At 42.1% G+C, this 26422-nt stretch overlaps 1 protein-coding gene across 1 annotated transcript in view; it reads left to right on the top strand.

The window, feature by feature from the left end:
* Positions 1-26422, top strand: part of PCNX2 (pecanex 2) — a 449190-nt gene that overhangs the window by 107841 nt on the left and 314927 nt on the right. Inside the window, exons 10-13 of the mRNA XM_088448947.1 lie at positions 6047-6192; positions 15643-15796; positions 17771-17803; positions 21549-21720. Coding sequence (XP_088305073.1) covers positions 6047-6192; positions 15643-15796; positions 17771-17803; positions 21549-21720 — 505 coding nt within the window. The remainder of the gene's footprint in view (positions 1-6046; positions 6193-15642; positions 15797-17770; positions 17804-21548; positions 21721-26422) is intronic.

The following is a 26422-nucleotide window of genomic DNA, read 5'->3' as shown; positions in this document are numbered from 1 at the left end:
TCCAAACAAAATAAAAAAATATATTTTTTAGTGTTTGTGAATTGTGTGCGCAGTAGCCGCACGTGCATCAACAAAGTAGTGCCAAGCGTGCGCTTGTGTCCCATAAATAAAGGGCCGGCTGGATTGACCGCTAAAGGGTGCTGTAACCCCCAAAGGGCACTCCAAACAAAATAAAAATATATATTTTTTTGTGTTTGTGAATTGTGTGCGCAGTAGCCGCACGTGCATCAACAAAGTAGTGCCAAGCGTGCGCCTGTGTCCCATAAATAAGGGGCCGGCTGGATTGACCGCTAAAGGGTGCTGTAACCCCCAAAGGGCACTCCAAACAAAATAAAAAAATATATTTTTTTGTGTTTGTGAATTGTGTGCGTAGTAGCCGCACGTGCAGCAACAAAGTAGTGCCAAGCGTGCGCCTGTGTCCCATAAATAAAGGGCCGGCCGGATTGACCGCTAAAGGGTGCTGTAACCCCCAAAGGGCACTCCAAACAAAATAAAAAAAATATATTTTTTTGTGTTTGTGAATTGTGTGCGCAGTAGCCGCACGTGCATCAACAAAGTAGTGCCAAGCGTGCGCCTGTGTCCCATAAATAAAGGGCCGCCTAGATTGACCGCTAAAGGGTGCTGTAACCCCCAAAGGGCACTCTAAACAAAATAATTTTTTTTTCTCTGTGTTTGTGAATTGTGTGCACTGTGGCTGCACGTACATCAACAAAGGAGCAGCGCCAAGCGTGCGCCTGTGTCCCATAAGTAAAAGGCCGGCTGGCTTGTCCGCTAAAGGGTGCTGTAACCCCCAAAGTACACTCCAAACAAAATAAAAAATTATATTTTTTTGTGAATTGTGTGCGCAGTAGCCGCACGTGCATCAACAAAGTAGTGCCAAGCGTGCGCCTGTGTCATAAGTAAAGGGCCGGCTGGCTTGACCATTAAAGGGTGCTGTAACCCCCAAAGTACACTCCAAACAAAATAAAAAAATATTTTCTGTGTTTGTGAATTGTGTGCGCAGTAGCCGCACGTGCATCAACAAAGTAGTGCCAAGCGTGCGCCTGTGTCATAAGTAAAAGGCCGGCTGGCTTGACCGTTAAAGGGTGCTGTAACCCCCAAAGTACACTCCAAAAAAAAATAATATATATTTTCTGTGTTTTTGAATTGTGTGCACTGTGGCTGCACGTGCATCAACAAAGGAGCAGCGCCCCAAGCGTGCGCCTGTGTCCCATAAGTAAAGAGCTGGCTGGCTCATTTCTTAAAGGGTGGTGTAACCCACAAAGTGCACTACCCTCCAGCAAAAATAAAAAAATATTTTCTGTGTTTGTGTGCGCCTTAGCTGCACGTATATATCAAATCAATATAACATAAATGGAGGACCAAACTTTCTCCGATAAAAATAAAATAGGGAAAGATCAAGAACCACTTCCTCCTAGTGCTGAAGCTGCTGCCACTAGTCATGACATAGACGATAACATGCCATCAACGTCGTCTGCCAAGGCCCATTCCCAATGTCATAGTAGAGGGCACATACAATCCCAAATGACAAAGTTCAGGAAAATGACCTTAAAAAAAACATTAAAATCATCTGAAAAGAAACGTAAACTTGCCAATATGCCACTTATGACACGGAGTGGCAAGGAACGGCTAAGGTCTTTCCCTATGTTCCTGACTAGCGGTTCAGCTTCGCATGACGATGGAAGCCCTCCTCCCGCTAAAAAAATCAAACGAGTTAAGCTGGCAAAAGCACAGCGAAGAACTGTGCGTTCTAAGAAGATATCACAAATCCCCAAGGAGAGTCCAAGTGTGGTGGCGGTTCCGATGCCTGACATTCCCAGCACTGGACGGGAAGAGGTGGCTCTTTCCACCATTTGCACGCCCCCTGCAAGTGCTGAAAGGAGCACCCACAGTCCACTTGCTGATATGCAAATTGAAGATGTCACTGTTGAAGTACAACAGGATGAGGATACTGGTGTAGCTGACGCTGAGGAGGAAGTTGGCGAGGAGGATTCTGATGGTGATTTGGTTTGTTTAAATCAGGCTCCGGGGGAGACAGTTGTTGTCCGTGGGATGAAAAAGCCCATCACGGTCATGCCTGGGCAGAAGACCAAACATTCCACCTCTTTGGTCTGGCAATATTTCTATCCAAATCCGGACAACAACTGTCTTGCCATATGTACTGTACCATATGTAAAGGTGAAATAAGTAGGGGTAGGGACGTTAACCACCGAGGAACATCCTCCCTTATACGGCACCTGCAGCACGTTCATAAAAAGTTACTGTCAAGTTCAGAAACTTTGGCTAATTCCGTAAGCAGTCCAGGGATACCTAAATCCCTTTTTCCTGTTTTATCCAAGGAATCGGTGGATGAGGAGGATGAGGACGACATCTTGCCTCCGTAGAGCCAGTTTGTGCAGGGATACATTAATTGCCAGCTTGTTTTGTGGGGGCCCAAACGAACCAATCATTTCAGCCACAGTCATGTGGCAGACCCTGGCGCTGAAATGATTGGTTTGTTAAAGTGTGCATGTCCTATTATACAACCATAAGGGTGGGTGGGACGGCCCAAGGACAATTCCATCTTCCACCTCTTTTTTTTCTTTGCAGTATGTACTGTTTGGGGCCTAGTTTTTCAAACAGCCATCCTGTCTGCCACTGCAGTGTCACTCCTAGATGGGCCACGTGTTTGTGCCGCCCACTCGTGTCGCTTAGCATAGTCATCCAGCTACCTCAGTGCAACCTTTTAGCCATAAAAACAATATTGTGAGGTGTTAGGTGTTCAGAATAGACTGGAAATGAGTGGAAATGAAGGTTATTGAGGTTAATAATTGAATAGGAGCATAAAACCCCACAAATTCTGTGATTTTAGCTGTTTTTATGCTTTTTTTTCAAAAAAATACAGATCCAAAACCCAGAACCCAAAACACGGAAGGGTGGTTTTGGCAAAACCAATCCAGATCCAAAACACGAAGAAAGATCCAGATCCAAAACCAAAACAAAAAACACGAAAAGTGGCCGGTGCACACCCCTAATAAATATATATATATATATATATATATATATACTTAATTTTTTTTTTGGAGTTCGTTTTAACCAATTTAATCTTTATATCATTAATGATTATTAATATTGATGTGTAGGTTTTATCTTTTTGTCTTCTATATATGTTTGGATATCTATAGACAGTTAAATGAACGAAATAAGAAGATATACAGATGGTTTCTTTGTTTTATATTAGAATAGCGGTCCAAGATATGCTGGCTGTGAATATAAGTATATGGCAATCAAAGTCTTGTTAAATAGCTTCCACATGGGATGAACAAGCACTCTAAATCCTTAATTATATGCAGCAGTTGGTATTCTAGTTACCCTTTAAATAAGGAGCAATGCAGCCCCACACTAACCAGTTCCTGAGGAAACCGCTGAACGTTTGAGAGGCGTAATAACGTGTGGAAGGTTTACGGCAGCAAATTGCATGCTGCCTGCGTGATCACACTTAGTGTGTCAGCTGTACACACTAGATACCAACACCAGCGGACACTGCTGTGGAATACTGCCTGCCCCCGGTCTCTGTAGAGCAGAGGAGAAGGGTGCAGGCTATACACATCAGACGCCAGCAACAGCTAACCGCTGCTACAGAGACTGTTCGCAGACAGACTCCCATGGAACAGAGGAGAAAGGTCCGACTTCTGGAAAAACGTGAGTGCACCACGTATCACATAAAATTGATTGACTGATAAACGGACCTTTACCCCGGTCTCCATACCAGGAGGAGCTGCTAACTGCATAGAAAACTGTGTCCATACAGCGCTAATACAGCGGCAGTAGCATTTCATTTTCTGATGATTATTTCACAAGCCCGGTCTGCTTTACCAGAGAAAGCAAGAAAAGCGGGCTCTTCCAGCCAATAAATATCTTGGATATATAAACTCCTATATAAACAGGAGGATTGCTTCTATATATATATATATATATTGGAACTTCGTCCAATGTCAACTTAATTAAGTTGTACACATTGTTTTATATTCTATATTGGACGTTTTATGGAACTATAAAGTTTGTTATAACACAGGAGTCTTATGGGGAGAAAAATGGAAAATATTTAATACAAGCACGTTGGATCCTCAATTTTTTCTGCATCAATTGGACAGATTATTGTCTTTGAATTATGTAAAGGGAAATTTTTTTTCCGATATTGTGAATACTAATTGATACAATTGTATCGTATCACCAAATACAAAAGCTGCTAGTTATTGAGTCCATAAACAGTGTTTTGTGATATTGAGATCATTATATTCCTTTGAATTTTAGATAATTTTAATTATACGCTGTAAGTCTATATTGTGGCCATCTATATATTTATATATTTGTAATATTAAACATTGTTTTATTTTAATATTGAGATAGCGCTTCATTGTTCTAATCTTATTGTTGGTCTGTTTTTTTTTTAAACTGATAGGTAGAGTAGAGCCTATCGTGATATTTGAAGCACAATCTCTAGGTGCCGTCTACAGCTGTGTGTATTAGTTTTCTATTTTCTAATTAGTCCAGCGCTACATTGTTTACTTTTCTATACTCAGGCTGCTCTCCTTGTTCCTAACAGAGTAACAGCACATTCCACTCCGTCAGTGGGACCATCGTGGGCAGTAAGACATGGTGCCTAGGCTGAACAGCTTTGCAAGGCAGCCACTTGGTCTTCTGTGAATACGTTTATCAAATTCTATTCTTTTGATACATTTGCCTCCCAGGAATGCTTCCTTTGGGCTGTGGATTCTACTCTCTACGCAGGAGCATCCCCACCCGTAAGGGAACTGCTTTAGGACGTCTCCAAGGTAATTCCTGTGGACCCTATGGAACCTGAAGAAGAAATATAGAATTATGGTAATTGATAATTATTTTTCTTCGAGGTCCATAGGGTCCACAGGGCGCCCACCCTGACGCACCTAGCCTCAGTTAGGATCTGTTCTTTACTCCTTTTTATTCACAAGTTCCCTCTTCTCATGATTGAGTGTTTCTTGTGTAATTTTTCTTTCTTCTCCACTCTCCGTCTCTTGCGCAAGGCTTGGTTACAAATTCAATGCCTGTGGCTGGGGATGGGGTATATAGGGAGAAGGACCTGTGCATGCTGTGAGCTCCAAAGCTTTGCTGTTTGGTTCATTGGATGCGATCCAACTATATACCCCAAGGTAATTCCTGTGGACTCTATGGACCCCAAAGAAAAATAATTATCAAAGGTATGTTATACCATAATTCTGTACTTTCTATTTTATATCCTTTGTGTTCTATGTTTATCTGTAAACTTTCAATAATTTTCCAATGGAGAAAGTCCATAGTGCGGCAGAGCTGGGTCTAGCCTTCCTTAAGCCATGTTTTTTGGTCACTTACAGTAGTTATTAGCCCCAGTCATTTGTACGACATTTCAATCCTTTCTATGGCTTGGGGGAAGGGGGGGGGGGGGGGTTGTTAGGTTAGGTATGTTATATGTAGTGTAGTTAGGATGTGGTTAATATAAGGATCCAGGTATATCTGACTTGGGGTTAGGCTAAACAGGGTGGGGGGTTATGGGAAGGTTTGTTTTAAGTGTAATTATTACTTATTTGTATTTGTTTAGTTTATAGGTTAGGGATATGGTATATAGGTTTGGGGGTTATGGGAAGTTTTGATATCCTGGCTGATGTGAATTTTTTATTTTTCACATTATTATATGTCATTTATACCCCATTATTACTTTGGTTTTATTGTGTGTACGCCTGAATGGCGCTTCGGGTGTTGCCTAGGTTATCCGTGACTGTTGTGGGGTATTTTGTGTGTAATTGTTCCTCTTTCTCAGTTTCTCATGTCCGTCAGTACAATGGCTAACCTCTATTTTGTCATTTGTTTACTGATTTGTATATCCTTATGCAATATTCCTCATACAGTATATATGCCTGTTTCCCTATTTGATTGTATTTTTCTCTCAAAACCTTTAATAACAATTACATAATTAAAAAAAAAAGAATAATATAGTTTACAACTGAAAATGTAAACAAACAATAGAAGTATAAGTATTTTATATGTCTTGCAGCATTTGAGTCGCGCTACTGAAGATTTGTCACATGTCTCATCAGAGAAGAGCTTTCCAAAAAAGCAATTTTATAAATTTCGCATCTTTCCTGGCAAATGGGTAAAAATTTGGTGTGATAGACTGGCATTGTTGGCACTGCTGGATAAGTAAGTATGTTCATTAATACCTATCAGTTAATGTTTTCTCCTTATTCTACTTACTAGTTTTATCTGCATAATATGCATATGTGTGCGCAGAAGCCGGCACAGGGTGTGGACATCTGTGTGTACATCTGTGTGTAAATGAGTCTAAGGGCAAAATTTAGCGGGTTGACGGCGGTTTCTAAATGACACCAAAACCGCTGACTAGTAATTTAGCCCTAGTACTATGCTATTCTTTTCTGAATTCTGTTTTGACAGCAGTTTTGAAGCGGTTTTGGCCTTAGCAAATCTGCCGATAGCCAACCGCCACCAAACCGCCGGGCTTTAGAACCCGCCGCTTAGTAAATTTTGTCCAAAATCTATATATCAAGTGCTGTGTAAAACTAATTCCTGTACGATGTAAGTCACAGCCCAGTGTCTCTGGTACACAGTGAGCGGCTCTCGCTGCATCTGCGATGCGAATAATAAACAAAATGTAAAAAAAAAAGATAGTACACTACATCTCTTAGGGCACCCCAGTCGCACTGGGTGTCTTGCACTGAATTGCGTATAGACGTAGGTGTATGAGGACACGTGTATGCAGTCATGTGCAGATTAATATGGCCAACAGGATTAGTATGCCCAGCAATACTGCTCCAGATGATGATTCCTTAAAATACTATCTCCTTATAATCCATATGCAATAATCCCATGTAAAGTTAGTGAATCTCCAGTGCTACTGAGTGTCAGTGGTCAATATCCACCTGTCAGAATAAGGATAGTAAGATGTGAAGTCCTTATTGTCCTCTGACACCTGTGACATGAAAGTCTGTGGTTCCCATTCATCACAACTTTGGGCCTGATTCAGTGAGGAACACAGTTGCTAATACGCACGCAATCGGCCGATTGTTGCATACTGCATATGCATCACAGTACGTGTGCGTGAACTAGCCATTGCGATTGGGGCTGAGATCGCACTGACTACGCAGACCCATCGCGTAGTGATTGACAGGAAGTGCGGTTTGTGGGTGGTAACGGGGGGGGGGGGGGGTCGGGCAAACGCAGGGGGTCGGGCAAACGCAGGCGTGCCAGTGCATTTCAGCGCCGTTGCAGGGGCGTGCATAAATTATCCACTGCAATGCCTTACGCAGCCTGAGGCCTTATGGCGTGCGTGGAAGTTTGCAATTTCTGCGTAATGTCAGAGCTTGTGCAAGTGTGCGTGAGGCTGCCATGGTACTCAATTGTACTGATGGTTTCGCACTGCGTGGGTAATCGCTATTGCATTAGCCGTTGCGTTCCTTGCTGAATCAGGCCCTTTGTCTGGCACCTCTGTGCTTCATCATGCTTATATATTTCACCTAGACTGTGGTACATATTAACACAAGGCCCCAGGTTAGATAGCAAACATTTCTAGTTGCAAAGTAGGATCCATATTCATCATAGCTTTTACAATGCACTTCCAATTAGTGTTCTTTTGTGCTTCCACTTGTCACAGGAAAGAAAGTACTTGGCTGGGGTAGTATCAGAGACACACCATAACAGGCCATAACAAGGCCACTTGCTCATGAGCTGCAGCCCCCCCCCCCAATAAAATCCGCCACCCCCAGTGCCTAGCAGGGGCAGTGTCTTCCGATTGGAAATGCTCCCTGCTAATCACAGCCAGACACGCAGGGGTAGGTCTTTTATTTCCCTGAGACTGTCAGTCTGGACTATGACAGCAGTGGGCGCTTCCCACTGGAAACCACTCCCTTGCGATAATGGCAGCCCTACCGGCTTCTAGGGGCTGCAGCTGATGCCACAATTTAGGCAGGTAAGAGGGTTGTAGCCTCTGACAATGGTAAAATACAAATCATATATGTAGTTCTGAATTTTTAAGTACGTGAACTACGAAACATTATTTTTCTGGCTAGGTTCCCTCTCTGTTCTGAAGTTTGTAATTGAGGTTACTCACCAAGTGACCTAAACTGTATTATATGTAGAGCTGAGCGGGTCCGGTTCTCAGAGAACTGGACCCACCCGAGCATTGCAATTCTGAGTCTGATCCAGGACCGGCTCGGGTTTTCCCGTCTGACTCGGATCTCAAAACGAGGCAAAACGTCATCCTCCTGTTGTCAGATTCTCATCAGTTTTGGATTCCATTTTCACTCCGCGTGTGGATGGTGAACTGAACAAACGTATTGCTGTCACTGTATGTGTCAGTGTGTTGTCCAACTTGTCCTGTCGGGGTCTGGGGCTGAAGGCTGCTGCTGTGTTGTCCATAAAGGGGCTGGGTCTGCAGTATATAAAGGGGGACTTCAGTGGGTGGGTGCTGCAGCTGCTGTGTCACTTGTTCTGTCAATCAAGGGGCTGCTGCTGAGTTATACGTAAGGGCTGGTGCTGTGTTGTTGTCCTGTCCATCAAGGGGCTAGGGCTGCAGTCCATAAAGGGGTGCTGTGTTGTCCAGGGGGGGTGCTCTGTCAGTCAGGGGTGCTCTTCCCCAGTGTAAAAAAAAGAAAAGTGCTTCTTTTTTTTGTGCGTTAGCAACTTAGCTGTGCTTTTATTGTTTAGTGACACTGCTGGACAGACATCAGTTTATCGTCCACGTATTTGTGACTCTGCACTGCAGGTGGTCTGTCCGCACTTGGCAGGGATGCTTTATTGTACATAAAGAAGGGGTGCTGTCTGTGTTGTTCATCAAGGGGCTGCTGCCTCGTTCAGGGGTGCTCTTCCCCAGTGTAAAAAAAATAAAAATGAAATAAATTAATAATATCAATCCACAAAAAATAAAAAGAAAGATAAAAAATAAATTAAAAACTAATAAATCCTTCGGTCCTTTCCCTGTCTTCAGCCTATAAAAGTATTCCAATTCCCTGGGGTCTCTGACCAAGTTCTTGATTAATGAAAACATTCATGGTTTTTAAACTTCCTAGGGGTCATTTAGTTTATTACCACTGCAATGCCACTCTGTGCCATGTTGGAAGCTGAACTGCCACATGTTAGTGCTGCCCACTGCTGTCTCTTAGCTGTCAGTCAGCTAGCTGGATGCAACCTTTTGGCCTAAACTAGATTAAATAAATATTGTGAGCTGTGAGGTAGTCAAAATTGACTGGAAATAACTGGAAATAAATGTTATTGAGGTTTATAATACTGTAGGAACAAAAACAGGCCCAAATTATGTGATTTTAGCTGTTTTTATGATTTTTTTTTTTAAAAATCCAGATCCAAAACCAAATGGTTTAAAACTTCTGCTTACTATTATCTCATCAGTCCCTTATCTCTGATAATCTCTATATCATGACATATACTATTTTATTTTACCATGACTAGCTTCAATCTTAAAACAGAACTCAACAATAGACGACGTTTAGAGGATGTGGACGGTATTTTCTCTATAGAGACCGCCAGCTTAGATTCCAATTCTGGTTGGGAAAACGAGCTTTATTTATTGAAACGGACTCTACAAAAACAAACCCGTATCAATTGGGATGTTTTTAGTTTAGAGAATTACGTCAAACATAAAATAACTCCTAGAGGTTTACGTCCCAAATTATTTCCTACATTTGAACTACGTACTGACAATCTACGGAAAGAATGGGAAAGTACTCTTCTTAAATGTTCCCAAGAACTAATGGGAATGCTAATCAAACACGACCATTTGATTTTAGAAGAATGTACTAGAGAGGTGGACAGATTAGGACAAACACTAGAACAATGGGAACAAAATCCGTCATTACAAAATTATTTTAATAAAATCAAAAAAGAACTAGAAGAATATGACAAAACTATAATAGATCACAAACTAAACAAGTTTAATAGGGATAAACATGATTTTCTGACAGGAAATATTTTCCGCTGGAATCAAATTCAGAGGAAAAGAAATACTGGCCCTCTTGACCATACACCATCTTCGTCAGAAACTGATATTTCTGACATTGATGACCCATGGGATGTAAACTCTCAATTCAAAAATCCACACACTCAGAGAGAGGATAACCCTTTACATTTTCCAATTTTTTTAGAGGAAACCAGGGGCACCCGCGGCCACCCCGTATATATCCAAAACGAGGTGGGGGGGGCAAGAAAAAAGACAGATGGGAAATTCAATCCCCAAGCCGTTACTCAACCAGGTTCAACAAAAAATAGAACTCTCAATACCATCTCTTGAGATTATAAACTTGTCTGATCATATTCTCAATGATATCCAAAAACAAGTGCTCAGTAAGGGCCTATCCTTCTCCCCTACCCATCAATTTGATAGATTCAAATGGGAAACAAACTTAAAACTCTTTGGGAGGAAACTTTTATTGACGACATTTCATAGCTCTAAACAACAAAGGACAGAGTAAACAACTATGAGTATGAACATTGATGATCTTTCACAATTGGAACTAGACGCTCTTGTGGCCTTGACAGAATTAGATCAAGACACGATTTCTCAAGCTACTCATACAAGACCCCTCTGTAAAAAACGCTCCACTTTTTTTCCCCTGGAAACACTTTGCCCGGAGGTTGGTGTCTTTTTGAGATTGGTCTCTCGTGTCTTTGACAATATTTATAGACATCAGAGATGACGCAAACCACATGGGAACCTTTCATTTCCACATAGACAAGCTCTCAAAGAAATTAGGAACTGGGATGACGTGGTTATCAAGCCATCTGACAAAGGTGGGAATATTGTGATCTGGCCACTTAACCAATATCTCAAAGAAGCCAATAGACAGTTACAGGATGTCACCTGTTACAAAACAACCCTCTTTGATCCCACGGACAATTTCAAAACAAAATACTCAAGAATCATAGACAGAGCCGTCTACAATGGAGTAATTACTAATATGGAGTATGACTATCTATGGGTCTCGTACCCTAGGACTCCGACCTTCTACCTCCTACCCAAAGTTAATAAAAATCTACATAATCCACCGGGCAGACCAATTGTGAAGGAAATGGGGGATTATTAGAAAAGGCCAGTTGTTTTCTTGACATACATTTACGCCAACATGTCCTTAGTCTCCAGTCGTATATTAAGGATACTACCGATGTCTTAAAAAAGACACATGATGTTACCCTTGAAGACACCTATCTACTTGTGAGCCTTGACGTTGAATCACTTTATACATCAATAATTCATGATTTAGGGATCCATGCTGTTAGATACTTTCTCAGCATGGAAGAAATGGGAGACTTCCAGGACTTTCTCTTGGAACTTTTGGACTTTGTTTTGCATTATAATTATTTCATTTTCAATAACCATTTTCATATACAAATAAGAGGAATGGCGATGGGTGCAGCCTGTGCACTGACATACGCTAACCTCTTCTTAGGTTGGTGGGAAAGAGAGTATGTTTTTCATGATGACAATGACAATTATACCCAACACATTGTCAGTTGGATGCGCTACATTGATGACATCCTAATGATTTGGGATGAATCGCAAGAAGAACTTCACAAGTTTGTTGAACATCTCAATAATAATACCATCAACCTGAGACTTACTTGCAATAGCAGCAGTACTAGTATTGCTTTTCTGGATCTCAGGCTATACAAGGGAACAAACTCCAAAATCTGCTCAGAGATCTATAGAAAAGAGACCTCCACTAACAGCTTATTACACAATAGTAGTTCACATTTCCCTCCCACTATCAACAATATCCGTAAAGGTGAATTCCTTAGATTAAGACGGAACTGCTCAGATGATGACTCCTTTGAGACCCAGGGCAAAGAACTAACATCTAGGTTACTTGATAGGGGATACAGCAGAAAACTAATTAAAAAAGCCCATAACGAGGTTGCAAGAACCTCCAGAGAAACTCTGATCTTTGGTAATAAAACTCCAAAAGAGAGTACCAAGGTGATCAGATTTATTGGCGACTTCTGCAATAGTTGGAGAGAGGCCAAAGATGTTTTACAAAAACATTGGCATATTCTTCTATCAGACAACGACTTAGCTGCCAATCTGGGAGACAAGGTCAATATGAGTTGGCGGAGAGCACCCAACCTTAAAGATTGTTTGGTTAGGAGTCACCTTACTAACCACCATATTCATACCCCCACCATTGTGGGGAGCCATCCATGTGGTAACTGCAAAACGTGTCCACATATAACAACCGTTCAAGTAATTACAGATAGATTTGGTCAAACAATTAAAATCAATGAGTTCTTTAACTGCAAAACCAGTAATGTTATATACTGTATTATATGCCCCTGCGAAAAGAAATATGTAGGCATGACTTCGAGGATGGTTAAAATCAGGATCCTCGAACATCTGGGCAACATACGCAATGCAGGAACAGACATTTCAAAAATGAAACAACTCACTTCTGTAGCCAGACACTTTTATCACAAACACTCTGGATGCCTACAGGATCTTAAGTTCTTTTGACTGGAACGAATCAAACTTGGACTGAGAGGGGGAGACTTGAATAAAACCTTACAAAAGAAAGAAAGCGAATGGATCTTCCGCTTGGGGACATTGATGCCAGGAGGACTAAATGAGAATATCAATTATGGTGTCTTTCTTACAGAGTAATTATCCCACTCTTTACCTATTTAATATTCCAGCTCACTATGATTCTTTTATCCCTCATACTTGGGTACCCAGCCACTGTCCCTTTCTATATATCCTTACTCTTATCATTCACTTTTACCTTGCACACTCACCACCATCAAGGTGTACTTACCTCTATCATTGTTAATAATCCACCCCCCAACAAGCTCTTTATCTCCCTGTTATATTGGGAGTCCTATTTATTTGTCTTTCACCCATTGTTCCCCCTTTTTGTCTTCATCACCATTATAACTTCACCATATTTGTATCACATATTCATTTTACGTTTTGGTACCACCTAACCTCTTAATTTTATTAAAATGTTTCATATTTCATTTATTTATTTTTTCTTATTTATTATATTTCCTTTTGCCCACTTTTCCGCATATGGTCTTAACCATTTCACGCTCTTCTTCTGCTTTGTGTCATCTCACTCTTTTGACATTTCCTCTTAATTTATTTCATATAATTCATTTTTATCTCAATTTGTCTCATACCTTATTTTTACTTGCATTGTCATTTATCGTTATATTTCCTCATATCTACATTTTATTTATACTTATTTACATATTACTTCTCTCCCCAGTATATTTTATACCTTATTCACACTACCTCTCTACTTACATCTTATTATCCTTTTTATCTTTTATATCTACTTATGTCCCTGTTTTCCGTCTCCAGACAAACTGCCTGATGATCCATATATGACAATTAATACGTTTAATTTATCTGCTGTAGTGCGCAATTTCTTGCTATACACAACAGGAGTACGTATTTAATATTTGCTTGCTTTTTCTGTCTCCACCTAATATCTCCCAGTCACTGTGAATGGAATTAAAGATTGTCTAATTCTACATAGCAGTCCCTTTACATAGTGAGAACGATGACTCACTATCTGTTTACATATGCTAATTACATCTGTAACACACGCTTGAGCACCAGTGTGGAATGTAATTGGTTATCGAACAACCTGGAATCATTGGCTCTCACTATTGTCACTCTGAAATTAAACACGCTGATTGGACCTCAGCTCCTTATCTAGTAGTAAGCAGGAGTCTTTCCCGGTGATCAGGTGACCAAGCCTTCCCGGCGAAACGCGCGTCCTTTCTTCATTGCTCACAGTAGCAGAACCTCACACGCACCTCATTGCATTGAACAGGCTCTTCCTACAGGTACTTCCCTATCCCTCTACTAGCGTTCTCTCATCTGAGTCTGTAGCGCTTGACTTCCCCTGCAATGCCGGTTGGTATCAGGGGAGAGACGCAATTGCCATCTCAGACAGTAGAAACGCTGTCTTTTACTTCATCTGGCATACACGTTGTAGTCACTCTCTCATCCCCCATCTGATTTAGATGGGGGAAAGCAGAAGTGACTGCACGTCCATTTATTCCAGACCTTACTTTTTTCATCACCACTCTAGATTAACATCTTGTTTTATTTGCAACACTTTTACCAATTGAACTCTATTGGTAACGCTTATTGCATGACATATGAACAATGTATAATTGTGTTAGTACATATCCAAACCAGTGATCTCACTACTGGGAAGTTATATGCTCTTACAAAACTTTATTTCCCCTTTAGGTGACAGAGATTCTTCACTGGTGTATTGATTCAATAGGTGCAATAAACACTATATAACTCTTATTTTCATCATTATGTGTTAACTAGCACCTTCAGTATGTTCAGTGATGATTATTATTATAAGTGATTTATGTCACAGGTGGAATTGAGACGCTGATCTAAGACCGATTTTGGAAGGTTGATTTATGTACCTTTTTCTGACATTCTATGATCCAGGAATTTGTTCAATGAATAACAACAAATGTATGATCTAACTCATGATTCTTATTTTGTCAGATGTATCTAATTAGACTTAATACAAATGATTATATACATACTTATTTAGGTTCCCCTATCAAGATGTTTTAGAATAATTCTCAATTGTATTCAAACTTTATTTGAGGTGTATCCTCCTAGTTCCTCTATGAATTCTCATTTGAGGACTGAGGTCTTGAGGTCTGCTGTATATTTTCGCCTCTTGTCTTATTAGACAATATTTTTTCTATTTAGACAATATTCATTTAAATGTTTATATTATTTATGAACGGTCGCATCATACATTAATCCTATGATAGGATGATTGAACCTCGATCTGCGACCCACTTCTGACCTTACATATACGGCTGATTCACCGTTTTGATTTATATTGTATGTTTCATTGTTTATTTTGTCAACTCTTTCACACACTCTCTGTGACTGTTGATTTTATTGTACATCATTCGTTCCTTATTGTAATTACTCTCATGAGAGAGCTTTATTTTAGGTCATAATAAATGTTAAGTTTTAGCTTAATTTTCACCATATCATTTACAAATTACTGATATTATTTTCCAAGAGTGCCCCGCGCAAGGCTAATTTGTTCTATTCTTGATATATTTCCTTGTTCCTAACAAGAAAATATCTCTACCTTTTGCTTCATGTGTTTTACACAAATTTTGCGGGTGCACCACCAACCAGGAGTCATCCAATGAATTTTACAGTTAGGATAGACCAGAATGTTGGTTTTCTGTATTTTCATTTGTATCTTCATATGTCAATATATTATCATCTCATGTATGTATTTAACTAGTGCGGACTCATACCCTAACATAATCCAAAACCAAAACACACAAGGGGCGGATTTGGCAAAACAAAATCCAGATCCAAAACACGAGGAGATACAGATCCAAAACCAAAACACGGGGGTCGGTGCACATACCTAATTATATATAATCATACTTTTTCTTCTTATCGACCAAACCATGTTATTACATAGGCATATGATGTGTTTTGAGTTTATAAATGTAGGTTTGAAATGTGCATTTGTAAGCAGGGCACAATATTGTTTGTTCATATAACTAAAACAATCAATTCATTTATTTCAATATTTCTTTTTCATATTTAACTTCCAGAACTGAAAACATGCTGGAGGATTTCCTAACCATACTGCTTGCCATCTGTGTATCCTTTTTTGGATTTTTGGTTCTGCACCAAAACCTCTTTAAAGATATTTGGATTTTCCATTTTTGTGTTGTTATCGCTAGCTGTCAGTTTTGCCTTCTTAAGGTAGGAAAGTATGTATAATAGTTATCCTTTTCATCCTGACAATATTTCATATTTCCATTTTCTGATTGCATATTATTGTCCGTCATTTGTCATACAGGTGTGTGATGTGTGGATAGTGACATGTTAGTGATGAAGGTAGAGTAATAGGAAGAGTGATTATTGATTGTGAAAAATTGTGATTTTTGTTTTTTAATTAGGAATTTTTATTGAGATTTTTAAAAATAAACTAATAAAGGTCAATAAAAAAAACATAAGAAGCAGATAAATGTGTGCAACAACACATCTAAGAAAATTACAAGGCCTAAACAACAGTTCAGTTGACTAATAATAATAATAATAATAATACTATTGTAATATAGTATAACATGTAAGTAAAACGTCAGACAATGCACAAAAAAAAACATAGAGTCATTCATGCATGAGAAGCATAAAGAAAAAAGAGATCACAGTACACATATCAAAAGAGGACACCCAGGTAACATCAAATACTGTAGCTGTAGGCTCCAGTTCCAGAGTACTGCCAAAGAGAACCACTTTTTCAAATTTAGCAGGACATTTTTGTTTAGTATACAAAATACGAGTTATGTTCATGAGAGACAGTGGAATTCACCAAGCCAAGCAGCAAAGGACGGGGCATCTTCTGTCTATTTGTAAGAGAGGTTTGCAATAGTTGGTTTGCCAGCAGGAGGCCTGATTCAAGATTGTACGGTAATGCTGATGCAGCTGTGAATTTGTATACAGTGGCTGTGCAAGAATATGCAGATGTTGTAGCCGCTGGTATTTGTATTGTGACGCCCACTGATGGCTTCGCAAATCCAAGTGGCTGCATAGAAGGATGCAGCATCAATCACAAATCAGTCGAGTAGCCCTATGGTCGCGCACAATGGCTACGGGAACTGAGATGCTGGAGTCGCAGACAGAGACACACCCCGAAAATGGTCACAACACATCTCCCTTTAATTCGCCACCTCACCATTGCCATCCACAAATGGTCCCTGCTACGAAAATGGTTCGACACACAAATGGTCGAAACATTTTTTTTTCCTATCTCTAATCTTCACCCGAACCCTTCGCTTGGTGCCTAACCCTAACTGTCGGGGTAGGTGCCTGACCCTAACTGTCCCTTCCAGTGCCTGACCCTAACCCTCCAGTAAGTGCCTAACCCTAGTCCTCCCTCCTGGTGCCTAATCCTAACCATCGGGGTAAGTGCCTAAACCTAACCGTCGGGGTAAGTCCCTAACTCTAACCCTCTGGTAAGTGCCTAACCATAAAAAAAAAGAGTGTCGACCATTTGTGTGTCAGCAATTTTAATGTTGACCTTTTGACCATGATGACAATTTGTCTACCTTCTTCCATGTCAATCTTTAGTGTGTTTCGACCTTTTGTCCACGTCGACCTATTGCCTGTCTAACATCTGTCTATCTAGACATTGTCGACCTTTATACTGTCTATCTAAAGTCGGGATACCAGGCAAACTACAGGTACCAGCAAGCCTGCCCCGGTATGCAGGAACTTTCTTCTGGGAGTGCCAAGGCCACGGTCGCCTCTTCCGCACAGACTTCCTGTCCTAGGACGAAGCTGCGAGATGCAATCTGAATAACCTCAGGGTTACTCAGATTGCCGATGGGCTCGCAGGAGATCCAATGCTGAGTCTTAGGATGCAGCACTTGAATCTGCGATGCTGTCAGGTGGCATCTATATACCTCAGGTGTCTCCTGCGGCATTAGCATATTAGTTGTACGATACTGTACTGCTGATTCCCTGCAGCTGTACAACCCTGAATCAGGCCCAATGTTTTTATTATTTTATTTAATCAAATCATTAAAATATATTCGATTAAATATATCTAGTTTTATTTTTTTTTAGATAAACCTACTTTCCTTTGAAAATCTGCATTATTACAATGTCATTGTATTTAGAAATACTAGCCCTGTATACAAATCTAACATTTTTCTATCATTTTCTTTATATTAGAGTGTGCAACCAGATCCTGCATCACCAGTTCATGTAAGTTAAACTATATACTGTATCTATTTCATCATTCAGACTCGCAAGCGCTTGAGCGCTCGCAAGCGAGTCGATGTTGGGCTCTATATAAATGACTCTTACAAAATAAATATGTAATTTTTACCAACATGAAAGTTACAAATAAATACATTTGATCAAGCTCTAGTGGTTTCATTTAAAATGTGTGCCTAAACCAACTTACCCACCATAATATTGCCAAAACCTGTACATTTCAATAAAACAGTACAGTATTTTTGTCCAAACAGTAATTTTCTTTAGGACAGCATATTCAGTGTCTTGCAAAAGTATTCACCCCCCTTTCCAATTTTCATGTTTTGTTGCCTCACAACCTGGAATCAATATGGATTGTTTGAAGGTGTGCATCATTTAATTCACAGAACATGCCTACAACTGTGAAGTTGTGTTTTTTTTTTATATTGTGAATCAAACAACATTTAGGACAACATAACAGAAAACTTCAGCGTGCATAACTATTCACCCCCCTAAAGTCAGTACTTTGTCGATCCAGCTTTTGCGGTAATTACAGCTGCAAGTTGCTTTGGATAAGTCTCTATGAGCTTGCCACATCTTGCCCTTGGGATTTTTGCCCATTCCTCAAGGCAAAACTGCTCCAGCTCCTTCATGTTGGATGGTTTCCGCTTGCGAACAGCAAACTTCAAGTCTGACCACAGATGCTCAATTGGATTGAGCTCTGAGCTTTGACTAGGCCATTCCAATACATTTAAATGTTTCCCCTTAAACCACTCGAGTGTTGTTTTAGCAGTATGCTTCGGGCCATTGTCCTGCTGGAAGGTGAACCTCCGTCCCAGTCTCAAATCACAGGCAGACTGAACCAGGTTTTGCTCAAGAATATCCCTGTATTTAGCACCATCCATCTTTCCCTCGACTCGAATCAGTTTCCCAGTCCCTGCTGCTGAAAAACATCCCCACAGCATGATGCTGCCACCACCATGTTTCACTGTGGGGATGGTGTTCTTGGGGTGATGGGATGTGTTCCGTTTGGGCCAGACATAGCGTTTTCCTTGGTGGCCGAAAAGTTAAAATTTAGTCTCATCTGACCAGAGCACCTTCCTCCATACATTTGGGGAGTCGCCCACATGCCGTTTGGCTTGTGTCTTCTTATTTTTATCACTAAGTAATGGCTTTTTCTGGCCACTCTTCCATAAAGACCAGCTCTATGGAGTGTATGGCTTATTGTGGTCAGATACACCAGTCTCTGCTATGGAACTCTGCAGTTCCTCCAGGGTTACCGATGATCTCTGTGCTGCCTCTCTGATTAATGCCCTCCTTGGCCGGTCTGTGACTTTTGGTGGGCAGGTTTGTTGTGGTGCCATGTTCTTTCCATTTGATGATGATGGAGTTGATGGTGCTCCGGGGGATCATCAAAGATCTGAATATTTTTTTATAACCCAACCCAGAATTGTACTTCTCAACAACTTTGTCTCTGACGTGTTTGGAGAATGTCTTGTTCTTCATGCTTAGTGGTGTTGCAGCCTCTGGGGCCTTTCAGAAAAGGTGTGTTTATACTGACAGATCATTTGACACTTAGATTTCACACAGGTGGACTTCATTTCGCTAATTATGTGACTTCTGAAGGTAATTGGTTGCACCAGAAATTTTGAGGGGCTTCATAGCAAAGGAGGTGATTACATATGCACATGCCATTTTTCAGAATCTTATTTATAAAGATTATTTTTTATGTATATTTTTCTCATTTCTCTTCACCAAATTAGACTATTTTGTGCAGATCCATCACATAGAATTCAAATAAAAAAAAGAAATAAATGACAGGTTGTAATGTAACAAAAAAGGTAAAAAGCCAAGGGGGTGAATACTTTGCAAGGTACTGTAGTATAGTGAATAAAACGGATCCAAACAGACATCATTTTATAGTGTTATTGCAACAAGGGGATGTGTCAGTGTGCAGAATTCATACCATATACGGCATAGATATGATTTGGCGATATTTATGTTGTCGATGGGAGGATGCAGTACTAATGTTATTTAAAGCTTGTTAACAGTGTCGACATTATAACTGTAAACATGATGCATTACTATTATATTTGAAGTTATAATGCAGACACAGTTAACATGCTTTATATAAAATTAGTCCCGGGATGTAGTCGGTATGCTGGTGGTCAGAATACCAGCGCAAGAATCCCGACAGCTGTTGGAATCCCGGCTTCAGAATCCCGACCACTGACAACCCGACCGTAAGTATTAGGGTTAGGGTTAGGGGTTTGGGTTAGGCACTAGGGGTGGGTTAGGGTGCAGGGAGGAATGGTTAGGGTAGGCTGCAGGGGGGGGTGGAGTGGGTCAGCTGCGGTTGGGGAGGTTTAGGGTTAGGCTGCGGGAGGGGATGTTTAGGGTTAGGATACTTACCTAATACTGTCGGGATTCTGACTGTCCGTATTTTGATCCATGGAATCTTGACCACCAGGATCCCGTACCCAATTAGTATTACGTTGGCATTCTCCCGTTGACAGCATGATTACTTAACTACATCCCCAACATACAGTAGGTTCATGTTGTGTGCAAATCGATCGCAATTGCACTCACAATGATATGTAGAGTTGTACGCATGAATGCAAACGCACCTCCCCTATCCATATGCATGGTTTCATACCCACCATTATTATCAAACCACACTTGCATCAGCCCTACCATTGATGCAAGAGATCTATCTGAAAATAGACGGATCTGTGCTTACGCTCAACTTAGCATAGCTCGTTCTTTATACATACCCGAAATGCATGTGCCCCATTACCATTGGGTGTGGTAAGTATTACCGCCGGACGCATGGCCTGCAGTTCAAATCCCGATAGCGGCTGCCCGACAAGGGTGAAAATCCTGATCGTCCTAAGGTAAGTATCACTAACCTAATTCCCTACCCTAACCCTCCCTTAGGGGTGTCTAACCCTAACTTCCTGCCCAAGTGCCTAACCCTCACCCCCCCTTGCCCGCTGCCTAAACCTAAGCCTGGGTTGGTGCCTATCCCTAACCTCCCCCCGGGGGTGCCTAACCCTAACCCCGCCCAAGTGGGTGCCTAACCCTAAGTCCTCCCGGGAGCCCTAAACCTAACCCTCCCCCGCCCGCGCGCGGCTGTCCGTGCCCGGCTTACCTTCGTTCGGTATGCCGCGCGTCGATCTTCCCGGCGTCTGGTTAATGACAGGTGTCAAGTTTTCAACGCCTGTCTGTAGTACCACGCCGGGATTACAGTGTCGGACTACATCCCTTACCATTACCACCTATTCAGCAGCATTTGGAAATGTGACTGAGATGCGTAAGGTTTGGAATTGCCTATAGATGCGTACGGAGCATGCACGCAATATAGAAAAACACAAGTTCCATCCGCAAATCAGGCTTGCATGCAGCTCTCCATAGAGCAGGCTGGTGGAAAGACTCTGGGAAACTTGCAGAGGCATTTTAATTGTTTTTTTGACAATTATTTTGTTGTCTTACATTGATGAATTCTGAGATTCTAAAGTTGTAAAAAATCACTCCAAAAATCGCCGCTTGAAAAAGTTTCCTTTTATGTCCCAGTTTCAAAATAAGTGACACCATTTAGTTTTACTTATACTGAATTTTTCATATGTATGATTCTTCGTGTGCATATTATATAATTGTATTGTATAATATTTTTGAATGAATTCCATTTTCCTGCTAATAAAAATTTGTGGATTCCTAAGCTTATTCTTACTACCCTTTTTTTTTTTTTTTGCAGGGATACAACCAAATTATTAAATACAGCAGACCAGTTTATTTTTGTATATTATGTTGTCTTATTTTGTTACTGGATGGTGGATCTAAAGTTGCAACATTGCAATTGCCTACGTTATATGGATTTCATTTATTTTCACCACAATGTTTCCACATCTTAAGAGATCAAATTATTGGTAAGTCTATTTTAATGTAATGTATGTATTCAATTTTACCTTAACATTTCTGTTTTGTCTTAGAACAGCTGTCTGTCTAGCTGTCTGTTTAGCACATCTATCCTTAATTAAGGAGGAAAAACAGGGTGAAACAAGATATCTGTAGTTGGATATTTTGCATCAGCAAAGGTCATAGTAACAATGATCTATCAATTTAAAGGATGGGTGTTGATCCAAGTATATAAAGACTTATAGTATAGCTTCAACATCTCTAAGGCCAGGTACCTACTGGCATTTTAGTTTTTTCTATTTAACAGTTGCAATTTCTTTTTTATTCTCTCTACCTTTCCTTTTTATTTTTCTGCTTTCTACATTTTTTCTAACGGTATACCCTTCTTTTAAGACTTAGGGGTAAATATACTAAGATTCGAGTCTGATCGAGTGTTTTTTTTTTTTATCTCGATTTGCATCGCCGAAACGCAGGTCATATGCATCTCCAAAACTCTGGTGATTTTCCCGTTTATAAACTCGCAAATTTAATAAGAAGTGAGTTTAGCTGAAAGTGAGTTTTCCAATGGTGAAGCAGATCGAGACTTCTCCCCCGAGTCGCAAGTTTAGATGAAATTACTCACCCAAGATTGCCGTGTTTTCTCTCTGCAAAACTCTCCCGAGCAAGCAGCCTGCACATATCAGTGAGATATGTGAAGGCTGCTTGTGTGGTCTACCTGTTAAAGAAGGGTTAAATCTTTTTAAAAAATGACGTAGGGTCCCTCCAAATAGCATAACCAGCCCAGGACTGGTCAGGCAGTCCTGGTTCCAAAATTACGGGGAACAAAACGAGACCACTGCAGGGCCAGTGCTGATTGTAAATGTAGTGGGAAAAAAATTGCGTAGGGACCTCCCTATATTTAAACCCAGCACCGGACCCAAACCGACCGGGGTGTAATGCCACAGCCAGGAGACCCTATTACCGGGTCTCCATGGCTAAAGCATTTGCACCTGAAGCCGGTCAGACCAAGCCAGGGATCTCAGGGGAGGTGGGTACCTCCACAAGAAGGGATCCCCCTTCTCCCGAAACCCCAGGCTTGATCTGAAGCCCGTGGCTCATCCCCGCACCCCTGGTCTGTGGTTATGGGTTTAATAATGTGTAAAATAGTATTAAACTATTGTATTTTACAGTGAAATTACTGGTGCTAGCATGCCTGCCCTTTTGCACGTGTGGAACTACAAGTGCCAGCAGGCGGCTAGCACCCGTACCCCCACTGTAAAATAAATAGATATAAAACCACAGTACACACACACCGTATACAGTAAAAATGTATTACATACACCTATGCCATTCACACATACATAGGTGTGCCAGCTGTTCTGTCCCCTTGTCCTATGTAGATTCCACGGATATACCTGGAACAAAGATCCCATACTCACCTCCATCCTGGCGCCACTCTGTGTAGCATCCACGTTCTTGACAAAATAAGAAAACAAGTAACGCGATCCATGCGAACAGGTGCAAGTATATGTTGTGACATAATACTTGCACCTCACAAAATGACAGATGACCGTGGTCATCTGTTATTTCCCACGGGCCGCTAGCCAATTAGCGGCCGCTTTACATGTAGCGGCCACTCATTGGCTGGGACCCACGTGTAACCAGCCAATGAGCGGCCGCTACATGTAAAGCGCTACACTCTGAAGTTCCCGCTTAGCCACACGCAGGTGCGTAACTACAATTTTGTGGTCCCAATAGCAAAATCTTGTAAGGGCCCCCGCTTCCCCACTGGCACAGAAAGGTAAAAAAAGAATACACTTGACCCCACATAATAAAAACACATTGGCCCCAACATGAAAATAAAAACATACCCAGCACTGCAAACAGATACAGACAGACCAAATTTATATATATATATATATATATATACACACACACACACACATACATATATATTACATACATCTACTGCACTATATACATTTAGAATTTGTATTTACATATATACACACACCCTGTGGTTAACTGCAGATTCAGCACTCTTGCAGAGTGAGATTGCTGACACTCACAAAATGGTGGAGATGCTAATTCACAGAATTCTGTGCTGATTGGAATACACACATGCAGTCTATGCAACTGAGATCTGAGCAGAAGATAGAGCTGCACAGATGGGCTAAGAGTGGGGTGGATGGGGGAAGAGACAGAGTGGTGTGGATGGGGAAGACAGAAAGGTGTGGAGAGGGGGAGGGGGGAGATATAGCAGCACAGATGGAGGGGAGCCAAAGTGATGCAGATGGGTTGAAATCAGTGGTGTAGATGAGGGGGACAAAGTGATGCAGATGGGTAAAAACCAGTGTTGCGGATGCAGGGGACACAGAGTGGCACGGTTTGGTAGAATAAAGCAACGTTGATGGGGGTAGAGAGTGGCATCGACCCGGGAAGACAGAGCAGCGCAGATGGGTAAAAACAGATTGGTAGGATGACGAAATACAGACTAGCACAATGGGAGAACACACATCAATAGGGAATGAGGAAGACAGCGAATGGGAGGTAGACAGAGTGATGCGGGTGGGGGGGAGACAGAGTGGTGCAGATGGAGGAAGAAAGAGTGGCATAGATGAGGAGAAGACAGAGTGGCGTGGCTGGGGGGAAGGTCAGGGGCGGAAATACTGGCGATGCAACTGGTGCACTGCACCGGGGCCCACCTCAATATAGGGGTCCACAATGCCCGGCGTCATTTGTAGCTGTATGGCAGGCTGCAGTGCAGCAGCTTACCTCATCAAGGCTGTGACTGAGCCGGCCGGCAGCTACACGCAGAGAGAACCAGGGCACAGTGAAGTCAGGCTCAGCACTGCAGTGCACTACTGGGTAATATACCCCAGTAGTCTCTTCAGTGGGGTCAGAGGAGCATGTGCTGAGCTCTGATTGAAGGAGCCCATCACATGCTCCTCTGACCTGGAGTTTAGCAGCAGCACAGCCTCACGGGTGTGACTCATTGTGAGGCTGTGATTGCTGCACTGCCGGCGGCCTGAGGATGCTGCTGGTGAGTACACTGTGTGGGCACTACAGGAGGCATAATGTGTTGGCACTACAGTGTACAGTAGCATAATGTGTGGGCACTACAGGTGGCATAATGTGTGTGCACTACAGTGTAGCACAATGTGTGGGCACTACAGGTTGGCTAATGAATGGGGACTGCAGTGTTTCATAATGTGTGGGCACTACAGTGTAGCATAATGTGTGGGCACTACAGGAAGAAAAATGTGTGGGGACTACAGTGTAGTATAATGTGTGGGCACTACAGGTGGCATAATGTGTGGGCACTACAGTTAGACAAAGTGTGGGAACTACTGGTGGCATAATCTGTGGGTACTGCAGTGACATAATGTTTGGGCACTACAGTGTGGCATAATGTGTAGCAGTACCGGTGGCATAATGTGTGGGCACTACAGGTGGCATAATGTGTGGGCACTACAGTGTGGCATAATCTGTGGGGACTACTGTGTGGCATAATGTGTGTGCACTCCTTACGGCATAATGTGGGGGGCACTACAGTGTAACATAATGTGTGGGCACTACAGGTGGCATAATGTGTGGGCACTACAGTGTGGCATAATCTGTGGGGACTACTGTGTGGCATAATGTGTGTGCACTCCTTACGGCATAATGTGGGGGGCACTACAGTGTAACATAATGTGAGGGCACTACAGTGTAGCATAATGCAGGGACACTACAGGTAGCATATTGTGTGGACACTATCGTGTGGCATAATGTGTGGGGCACTACAGTGTGACATAAGTGGGGGGCACTGCAGTGTGGTATAATGTGTTGGGCACCCACTGCATCTCCCTGTCACCCACTGCCTGTCACCTCTTCCTGTCACTCCCTCCCTGTCACCCATTGCCTCTCCCCTCTCCCTGTCACACACTGCCTGTCACACACTGCCTGTCACCTCTTCCTATCACCCTCTCCCTGTCACCCATTGCCTCTCCCCTCTCCCTGTCACCCACTGCCTGTCACCTGTTCCTATCACCCTCTCCCTGTCACCCACTGCCTCTCCCCTCTCCCTGTCACACACTGCCTGTCACCCTCTCCCTATCACCCTCTCCCTGTCACACACTGCCCCTACCTCTGCCTGTCACCTCTCCCTGTCACCCTCTCACCCACTGCCTGTAACTCTCTCCCTGTCACCTCTTCCTATTACCCTCTCCCTGTCACCCACTGCCTCACCCTGTCACACACTGCCTGTCACCCTCTCCCTGTCACCCACTGCCTATCCCCTCTCCCTTTCACCCTTTGCCTGTCACCCATCCCTGTCACCCATGGCTTCTCCGTCACCTCCCACCCTGTCCCCTGTCACCCACTGCCTTTTTCCTCTCCCTGTCACCCACTGCCTGTCACGTCTCCCTGTAACCCACTGCTTCTCCTTGTTACCCACTGCCTGTCACCTTTCCCTAACACACTCTCCCTGTCACCCACTGCCTCTTCCCTCTCTCTGTCACCCACTGCCTGTTACCTCTCCCTGTCACCCACTGCTTCTCTTTGTCACCTTCTTGCCTCTCTTTGTCTACCTCTTGCCTCTCCCTGTCACCCTCTACCTCTCCCTGTCACCCACTGCAATTTGAACTTGGAGTAGGGCCAAGGAGGGGGGGCTCAAAGCAATTTTTGCACCTGAGCCCACCACTCACAAGGTCCGCCACTGGGGAAGGTAGTGGTGCAGATGGAAGGAAACAT

Source organism: Taudactylus pleione, unplaced genomic scaffold, assembly GCF_031769625.1.
Source record: "Taudactylus pleione unplaced genomic scaffold, aTauple2 ptg000473l, whole genome shotgun sequence".
NCBI lineage: Eukaryota > Metazoa > Chordata > Amphibia > Anura > Myobatrachidae > Taudactylus > Taudactylus pleione.
Note: the sequence above shows the minus strand (reverse complement) of the source record. Positions and strands in the feature narration are given on the sequence as shown.